At 38.4% G+C, this 10,321-nt stretch overlaps 1 protein-coding gene across 1 annotated transcript; it reads left to right on the top strand.

The window, feature by feature from the left end:
- Window positions 1-2,891: 2,891 nt before the first annotated feature.
- On the top strand, window positions 2,892-4,045 carry LOC107747269 (lymphocyte antigen 75-like). The gene has a single exon (XM_016561768.1). It carries the CDS (start codon window positions 3,206-3,208, stop codon window positions 3,866-3,868), a length of 663 nt encoding a protein of 220 aa, XP_016417254.1. The 5' UTR covers window positions 2,892-3,205; the 3' UTR covers window positions 3,869-4,045.
- The last annotated feature ends 6,276 nt before the right edge of the window (window positions 4,046-10,321 follow it).

Genomic DNA, 10,321 nt, shown 5'->3' on the forward strand with positions numbered 1-10,321 from the left:
ATGTTATCAAGTAGGCTGCTGTTTGCAGAATTACCGGACTTGCATCGTCCCGTCCGCGGGAGTTCACACTCCCGAGTCGAACTTGCAAAGTCCGAACTACCGAGGACACAAGTCCGAAATTTGCATACTTGGTATTGAGAAACGCGCGCAGACCTACATCACCAGACTATTTGCCTATTCTTCACGGTACTTTAGACCGCGATGGAAACGCAGACAGCAACAGGTCTGGGGGAAAAAAAGTTCCTGGGACAAATTGTTCCAGGTAATTTCGGTGGAAAAGCGACTTAAGAAATATTTGACCCTAGTACTTCTCAAAAAGTAAAAAAAAAAAAAAAGAATAAAGAAAAAAGTTTGTAATCTGTGCAATTAAAGGGGAAAAGTTAGATGCGATTTAGGGTTAATTGTCGATTTATAAAGTTAGCATAAAGACAATTATTCAGTTCATCTCGTATAGGTAATGAATTTATTAGGGGCCAAGCACCGAAGGTGCAGTGGCACCTATTGTGTCCGTTAGCGTCATTTTTCTTCTTCCGCCGCAAGTCTATGGCAGCCCATAGAACCGCTTGCGGGAAAGTTGTGAAATTTGGCACACTGATAGAGGACAGTCTCCTTGGCTTATGCCTACAACATAGATACCAAATATGCCAGAGTATGCTGAACTTCCTGTCCGCCATTTTGATTTATGTTGAAAACCTACTTTTTTTAACTCCTCGCCACTCGTTGGTCCGATTTTCACCAAAATCGAGTCAGATGATCTTCAGACTGTGCTGACAAAAACTTATGGATTTCGTGTCGATAAACGAAACTGTTTTCGTACAGCGCCACTACAAATTTTAGGCATAGTGCCAAACTGCATCTGAGGCTGTATCTCTGCAAATATTTGACATATTGACACCAAACTTTGTAAGTACATTTGTCACCTCACACAGAACACACCAAAATTATTTGATTACAGCGCCACCTGTTGGTCAAAAGTGATAAGCCATTTAATCATATTACTAGTGGTTGTATTTATGATTTTTCAGCCATTTCAATTACAATCATCCTAAAATTGCTTTTATTACTCATTGTTGCATTTGGTCTGATGCTCCATGCCATGCTTAGCTTCTCATTTTGCCTCTGGAGTGCTTGGCCCCGCAATTGCTGCTTGCAGCTATATTTTACATTGTTTTCGTGCATTGTTTTGATGCTTTTACTGTAAAACAGAGCATTTGTTGACATTCCACCTTGAGGGCATGAGGACAACCATCATATTTCTGAAAGCAACAGTTTTTACACTACACTTAGGCTGGTATGGAAACTTCTGACCACAGAAATGTGAGCTGTGAATGCTGGGGGCTTTCTGACTGCTCTTTTTCATTCTTACAGTTTGGCTGCAAACTGAGCAGTAGGTTGGTCTCAAAGTCCAAAACCACAAGTGCATGTTGCATCAAAGCTACAGCCTGTGCAAACAACAAACAACAACAGAATGGTTGCTCACATTTCTTTTGTACCTGAAGGTCTTTTTGTTCTTCTAAATGTAAGGTAAGTTTATTATCATAAATGCAATCCATAGATAAAATTCGTCCCTGCTTTAACAGCTTTGATCTCTCCATTGATTCAGTATATTTTTTACTTTTTGCTCTAACTTTTAATTATAATTGTTTATTAAAATTGCTTTTCTACTGCAAAAAAAGTATACAAAAGAAAATTTTCATTTTGGCCCCAGACAAATACAGAATCTTAAATTGAATGTATAATTTATCTGTAACGTTTGTTATTGTATACAATGTACACAATTAATGTTGTTAATGTACACAAATCTCAAGTACAGTTTTGTTCAACATCAATTATTTCTCACATTGTTTCAGATGTGTTATTTCCATAACCATGGCAGTCTGTTATGAAGGAGGAGGGGCATTTGTTAAAGTAAGAGTGTCTCGTGAGAATACTGCTTGATAAACAATGTGGCTTTGTTGCTGTGAAAGAGGGTCAATCTTGTGGTTGGAAAACATCTATACATTGATACACAAACATTCAAAAGCAAACAACACATGCCATTGTGTAACTTAATCTAAACTTTGTTCTGAATCTAAAATATTTACAGAAATTACATATAATAGTATATAATGTATAAATATATTTTATGCTAATCAACAGACTTGTTTTAAGCATTTCTTGTTTCCTGAATTATTGATACTTTTGTACTGCATTTTTTATTGAACAAATTATTAGTATTACTAATGTAAATTACATGCAAAGCTCATGCATAAGTTGGTCCGCTGATGTTCACAGCAGCAAAGCTCAGTCTGCTCTGAACAACTACTTCCTCCTATTGACTCTACAGGAAATGCTTAAATTGTCTCCGCCTACTGTATTAGGTCTCACATCATTTCCTCATGCACAAAATAACTCCTCTTCTTTCAGGCTCATCGTTAGTGCTGCTAAATTTATTTTTCTTTATTACTTTATTTCATTTCATATTATTTATTCCACACTTATCTTCTCTGAATGTAAGCTAGTTGAATCTGAGTCTGTTACAGGACAGATCATAATCTAAAAGATCAGATTTAGCTTCTGTCTGAGCCTCATAACCCAGATTTAAAAGTGCTAACTCCTTTTCAATGATTGTCATTAAATCAGGATGTCATCCAATCCGGTGTTTGTTAGTCTTGTATTTGTTTGAATGGATCACAGGAGCACATAGATTTTATTATATAAATTTAAAAATATATAAAAAAATGAAGGAATTTTAATCGAACATCAGCATTAACAGGAAAGAAGATAAATTTGTTAATTTCTCTTGGCTGAACACCTTTAGCTGAAAAAGAATACTAAGCTATACCTAAGAAGAAACTTTCAACTTTCATATTGTGTTTCTTAGAAATCTTTCTGCTGCGATGCTCCAATGTGACAATCGTTCATCACATTATCACTTCGCTGGCAAGGCTTCACTTAATTTAACTTGTTTTCTTTGCAACACATTTGGTTTAGACATTTGCTACACAAATGATTGAAGAACTTGAAAGGCTGGTTGGTCAGTGTCTTTCTGTTTGTTTTGTCATGTCTTATATAAAAAATAGTCCTTTACCACTGAGCACACGCAAAGGCTGCATGGTGTAGATCATCTGTACAGAAATGAAGGCTACAGTCACTGTTCCTTTTTTTGAGTCTCTTTGGACTGAACTTTAGTTTCTACAGGAAGCACATCTTTGTGAAAGAAATAATGACCTGGAAAAATGCACAGAAATACTGCAGAGAGCACCATGATGACCTGTCCACTGTCAATAAAGAACAGGCACTACAGCTTTCCAGTAATCCAGAAAACAAAAATGCATATTTTTGGATTGGACTGCACATGATTTTTAACAACCTAGAAAACTGGAGTTGGTCTGGAGGTGAGGATCAAAAAACTGACTATTGGGACATTCAGGAATCGAACAATGCTGTTGAAAAGTGTGGCTGTGTAAGCAGACATACTGCTAAACTGCACAATGCTATGTGCATTCATTATTTTCCATTCTACTGTATGGAGGTGTTTAAGCCCATTCTGGTGCATCAGAATAAGACATGGGATGAATCTCTGAACTACTGTTGGCAGAACTACATTGACTTGGTGAGCCTAAGTTCTCAAATAAATATGGAAGAGGTGATAAATAACACTATAACATCCCAGACAGCTTATGTGTGGACTGGTCTGCGCTTTATGGTTGGTCACTGGTTCTGGGTCAGTGGTGATAATCTTCAATATAAAGCCTGGTCTACAGTGGGGGAACCCCAGTGCCCTGCTAGGAACCTGCACTGTGGAACTCTGGATAGAAGAAGGAACATTTGGCAACCCAAAGACTGTGAGGAGAAACTCAACTTTGTCTGCCTTATGAAGCCATAAATGTTCTTCATTCCACAAATGTTTCTCCACTTGAAAATAGGCATGGTTGTGCTCAGCTTTTCTGTACACTTTTACCATATTTGCTTGTACTATGTGTGTCAGGTTGTTTTTTAATGTCAGGACTGTATTCTCATGCACAATTGTACCCTTTTTATTATTTCATAAACATTTTACTTATTCTAGAACACTGTGTCTGTCTGAACTACACATCTAAGAGAAGTGATATGAGAATTTTAATAGAATTTTATTTCACGTTTGTTCATATTTTGGGAAAAGTTTATAGCTTACTAATTTTGCATAAGATAATATTGAATTTTTAAGCTCTTGAATAATTACCTATTGAAGTTTTGGAGTTTATACTTTTAATTTGTATGGATTGCTTGTTTTCTTTGTATCATTGTGTTTTTGTATTGGGTGTGTATATTCTGTGTTGGGTTTCTGTTAACATTTGTTAATCAAATATTTGACTGAAGTGCTGATTGGTCACTTTTTTGTTGATTTCTTTAAAATTAAAATTGAATAATAAAATAGAATTGTGGCTGAGCATACACACTGTGTAGAACAGCTTATGTAAATCCGGTGCAAAAATGCCTATATATAGGCATATAACCACCAAATAGTGTCTCTAGGAGATCCTGATTCAACATAAATATACAGAAAAATCTATACAATAAAAAAATATAATTAAATAATATTAAATATTTTCTAGGCATGTGAATCATTGGGCATTTAGTAATTCAGATTCTAGTTCATTGACGGTTACTTTACCAATTCTAAACAATTCTTCTTTCTTAATTCTTAGTATTTTAAGAAAGAATTATTTAGAATAAAGCAATGTAATTATTATTGCATTTACATTTACGGATCTTAGCAGTTTGCTGACAGATCATATTTGTTACATAAACTGGTTTCAGAGTTCCTACTGGTGGTGTGAATTCAACTGGCCCAGGGAAAAAATTAGTTATTGGGGACCGCCCTGGTGGCTTAGTCCTTCCTATAACTGAATTCCTTTAACTATATGCTGCAAAAGCCCTTTATGCTGACATAAAACAAAACAGGTGATCCTACCAAGTAATGATGCATGATTTCTTCAAACATTTGTTACACAATTATTAAAGGGTGTGACCTTCTGGCCAGTTCCTTAGAGTTTTTTTATTGGTCTCTTATAAAAAAAAAAAGTATTTAAGAGGTTTGATAACACTGAGCAGACACAAATTGCTGTATAGATTATTTGTATAGAAATTAAGGCTGCAGTCACTGTGTTCTTTATCTCTTTGAACTAAACATCAGTCTACATAGAAAACACATTATTGGGACCTATTAAAAAAAAAAAAAAAAAAAAAAAAATTTTACCAATGACCTGTCTTCTGTCAATAAACTCTTAAAAATAAAGGTTCTTTATTGGCATTGATGGTTCAGTGAGGGACCTTTAACATTCATAGGACAAAGAACATTCAAAGAACAAAAGGTTCTTTACAGTGAAAAAAGATTCTTTAGAGTGGAAAAATTTCTTTAGATTAATAAAATGTTCTTCACACTACAAAAATAATGGTTCTTTTAAGAACTGTTCACTGAAAGGTTATTTGAAGAACTAAAAATAGTTTTTCTATGGCATCATTGCGAAAACCCACTTTATGAACCTTTATTTATAAAAGTGAAGAAGATGAAATCTGGTGTTTGTTAGTCTTGTATTTGTTTAAATGGATCAGCAGATTTGCCTGCATGGGTAAGTGTGAGGGTTCTGTAAACATTTGTTACTCAAATACTAAAAGCCTCACATTCTGAGCATGACAATAACGCTGAGTGAACACAAAAGGCGGTAATGAAGCAACAACTGACTGTTGGGACAATGGAGAATCAAATAGTGTCCATGGGGGGAAAAATCCACTACATGAGGAGTGCATAGTGTTTCTACAACCTAGATTACTTAAACATAAAAAATGCTAATTAAGGAATATTAATAGAACATTAACATTAACAGGCTTTCAGCCTGACGTTTTCCTCTCTCTCTCCCTCTGTACGAAGATAACCTTGGAACACAGGAGGAAAATGGAGATTGGAAGCTTGGTGCTAACACACCTGTTTTTGTATATCTCCTATATGCAGATATTGTTCCTGGAAACCAGCCTAGAAAGGAATTATCCAGTTGAGGATTTCTGTTTCCAGGAACACATGTTCTTTACCATATAAAGTCTTGTTTTCGTCATTTGTATTACGTTTCTCTATGATGTAATGTATAATCTTTCTTGGTCAATCATTACACCACCTTACTAGAAAAAAAGTATTAAGTTGGACAATGAGCTCTGAAAAAGTTTGTGGACAGAGACTTTGTCTGTGTTCCTTACTCTTCCCAGGGCTGTGCAAGGGGACCTGGAAGTATCTGGTGGCACTGAGTAGGGGTGGGCGCTATACCGGTATGAAAGTGACTACCGGTATTATGTTGTTCCATGATAAGGATTTTGCTATACCGTGGATACCGTTATATATTAATGAATTCAAATTTTTAATTTATATAGTTTTGTTAAATTTTTTTAAAGTGACGTGACATGTGGCCAAGTATGGTTACCTATACTAGGAATTAGTGCTCTGCATTTAACCCATCCTTAGTGCACACACACAGCAGTGAACACACACACCGTGAACACACACCCGGAGCAGTGGGCAGCCATTTATGCTGCGGCGCCCGGGAAGCAGTTGGGGGTTCGGTGCCTTGCTCAAGGGCACCTCAGTCGTGGTATTGAATGTGGGAGAGAGCGCTGTACATTCACTCCCCCCACCTACAATCCCTGCCGGTACGAGACTCGAACCTGCAACCTTTGGGTTACGAGTCCGACTCTCTAACCATTAGGCCACGACTTCCCCCGAATTTGGTATGCTTTGCAATTTTTAACACAAATGACGATAAAGAGTCAAGGCTGAACGTTTTTGTCCTCTTTGTGTGCAACGCCGTACTACACAGGCATTAGTAATCAAACACTTAGAGCATCGTAACAGAACCCAATTAATAGAGCACAAATCGCCTTCTCCAGTGGTTCCCAAATTGAGGGGCGCGGCAAGGCTGAGGGATAGTGTACAGTCAGATTATTTTGCAAAAGAAACCTCTGCAGGGTGATAAAGACTACACTATGTAATTTTCCCGCTTATCATGCGGCCACTTGCCTGATAAGTAAATAATTCAGCGCAAAATATAAATTTGACAGCACCTGCTTGAGCGCCCTGTTATCAGTTGTAGCAGTTGTGGTTGTATCAATAACGGACCACTAGATAATGCGATTGAAGAATCAGAGTTGTATTGCAGGCAGCCATGTAGAAATATAAATGAACGATGTATGGTTCTGCTCTAAGCAAAAAAGTTACAAGTTTGTGAAAGGACTTCCAGTGGCAGGTAAATGTAAAGCAGATGATGAATATACTTAAGATTCACAAATACCAAGACATCGTGTCTACAGCAGACGCGAGCGGAATGACGTGACAAAAGCAAACAGAAACCAGTGATGTTCTCTGCTGTGGATGCGACACGACACGACAAATCCATATGTTATGTTTTCACTATCATAACATGTAGAATACACTCTTGAATGCACTACGATAAATAACACAGCCACACGCGGGGGTACTTAACTTCTTCACTTGCTTTATTTAAAGGAACACAACTACTAATAATTACTAAAGTGGTGGTGCCACCTACAGGCACTATGGAGAATGACAGTATCCCATACATAACATCTCCTCCCCTCTTAAATCAAGAAACAAACTCCAAAGCATTTTCAAAACCACAAACATTACGCATGTATTTATTCTACGCTAGAGGTAGAGGGTAGACTGCCTCTTGCCTCGAGCCAGTTCGGGGATTATTCTGCCCCATGTCAGAACAGGCTCACTAACATAACTAATTACAGTTCAATCCAGCAGTTTCCATAGTCCTATAATGTCAGACGGTTGGGTGGTTTAATAACTCTGGCTGGATAACGTCTGACCTGCGCTGTTGGAATGTCGAGTTTGCCATGCTTTGTCTGAGACTCTGCTAATGTGTCGCCGTTAACATCTTGTTTCTTTGTTGGTGGTGCAGATGAAGTGGCATTTACAGAGGTCTGCACCGGAGCAGACACATTCTTGTTATCAGGTAATTCTGTCAACTGAGTTTCAACGATTTGGTTTGGAATGGACAAAAGTTGATCAGCATGACGCCTCCATTCCTCAGAAGCACCTGCATCCACAGTATAAGATACTGGACCACTTTGAGCCATCACCACTCCTGATGTCCATCTCTCTCTCCCCCTGTAATCACGAGCCAGCACAACATCACCTACTCCAAACTGTCTCGGCTTTGAACGACCAGCTCGCCAGAGAACCTGAGAGGTCTGTGAGAGTCGCACAGCAACTGTCACACTGGGTTTTAAGGCATCAAGACGTGTGCGCAACTGGTGTCCCAAAAACAACAGGGAAGGGGACTCTTTTGTCGTCGGATGTGGTGTGTTGCGGTACGTCAGCAAGAATGTTTCCAGCCGTTTCTGAAGAGTAGAAGAGCCCTTAGAAGCCTTCAGTGCTTGTTTTAGTGACTGAACAAACCTCTCAGCCTGCCCGTTAGTTGCCGGATGATATGGGGCAGAACGGATATGTTTCACATGGTTGGCCTTCAGGAAATTTGCAAACTCCTGAGAGACAAATTGTAGTCCATTGTCGCTCACAAGGACTTCAGGCAAACCATAATGACTGAAGAGGTTCCTCAAAACTCCAATTGTTTTTTCTGCTGTCATTGATGTCATCAACTGCACATCAGGCCACTTTGAATGTGCGTCAACCACGATCAGGTACATGTGACCCTCACACGGCCCAGCAAAATCTACATGTATGCGCTCACATGGTTTGCTTGGCCACTCCCATGGGTGGAGGGGTGTGAGGGATGGCATTTTCTGTATTTGTTGACATGACTGACACATTTTCACAATAGTGCTCAATGTGAAGGACGGGGTTTATCGTCACCTTAAAGTCACCACAGATGCGCACTGCTCCGTTTTTATTTACTACCGGGACTATTGGGGTAGCCCATTCGCTGTAGTGTACCGGTAACAATACTCCCATTTCAGTGAGACGGTTCAGCTCTGCTTCAACTTTTGGACGCAGAGCATATGGAACTACTCTGGGCTGACAAAACTTGGGTTTGTGTTCAGGTTTCAATGTTATTTTAGCTTTAATGCTCTTCATTTCCCCCAATTGTTTAGAGAAAACAGCGGCATGTTTCTGTAGAACAGCTTCTAGCCTCTTCAATTTGAGTGTTTTTATTTCTTTCCAGTTCAGTTTAATCTGACGCAGCCATTCTCTGCCATAGAGTGGTGGATAATCCCCATGCACGACATACAATGGAAGAACAGCTGTCTGTTTGCCCATTTTTACATGAACATCAATTACACCTTCAGGGTGCAATGCTTGTCCTGTATATGTTCAAAGAACAATGTCAGTTGAGCATAAGGGCAGGTGTTTCAGTATTCTGTCATAAGTCTCTGTTGAAATCAAAGACACTGCTGCACCCGTGTCAGTTCCATTTCAAGTGGCATTCCTTCAACTTCTGGTTTCACAATGATACTGAACTTTTCTCCTGGCTGTGACAGTTTATACAGGGCTAAATCAGAGTATGTTTCATCATCACTGGATGCGGCATCAGCATCAAGGTGGTGTACACTTCCTTTCTTAACATAGCCTTTCTGCTTAGTTTCTTTCGTTGGCCATGCAGCTTTTGCTCTGTTTCCACTCATTGTTTTTCTGTCATTGTTACTTTTCCTGCAAACGCGACTGATATGGCCATTTTTTCCACATGTATTACAATTTTTGTCCTTAAACCAACAGTCATCATTGTAGGATTCCTATCACGAACAGACACTGATATGCCATAGAATTAACTATCATGAGGTCTAAACTAATCACACCCATCACATGACTCCAATATTCTGGGTCGACTTCCTGTCAGTCTTGTCATCATCTACTCCGAGGAGTGATGAAAAACTAATCCAATCAGGAGATAACACAGAGATCTTTTGTATCAGGACTATAACCTATAGATACCTTGTGATGTCTTGTGATCACCAATGAATGGAACTATCATATCCAACAGGAAAAGGACAAGTAATTTAATCACACCCTCAGGCCTGCAAACACGGGATCTATACGTGACTATCACATGACCCATTGAACATCTGCTTCCTGCCCTTTCTGAAACCCAACTGACCCGCGTTCTTTTCTTACAACAAAAGAAACAGAACCTTGCATGACGATTTTGAAAGACAATCATTTTAAATAATTTAAAAGTATAAAAGGGCAACTATATTCACAAATAATATGTTTTGTGCCTTTCTATGCTTTCTGTTTGATGTGTTATTGAAACCTATGCTATTTTAATCTTTGCCTTATAACTTTTCCTTTTAGTAGATAAGATTATTAATGTGTATGCAAACTACC

The sequence above is a fragment of the Sinocyclocheilus rhinocerous genome, unplaced genomic scaffold, assembly GCF_001515625.1.
Source record: "Sinocyclocheilus rhinocerous isolate Xijiao unplaced genomic scaffold, SAMN03320098_v1.1 scaffold1002, whole genome shotgun sequence".
NCBI lineage: Eukaryota > Metazoa > Chordata > Actinopteri > Cypriniformes > Cyprinidae > Sinocyclocheilus > Sinocyclocheilus rhinocerous.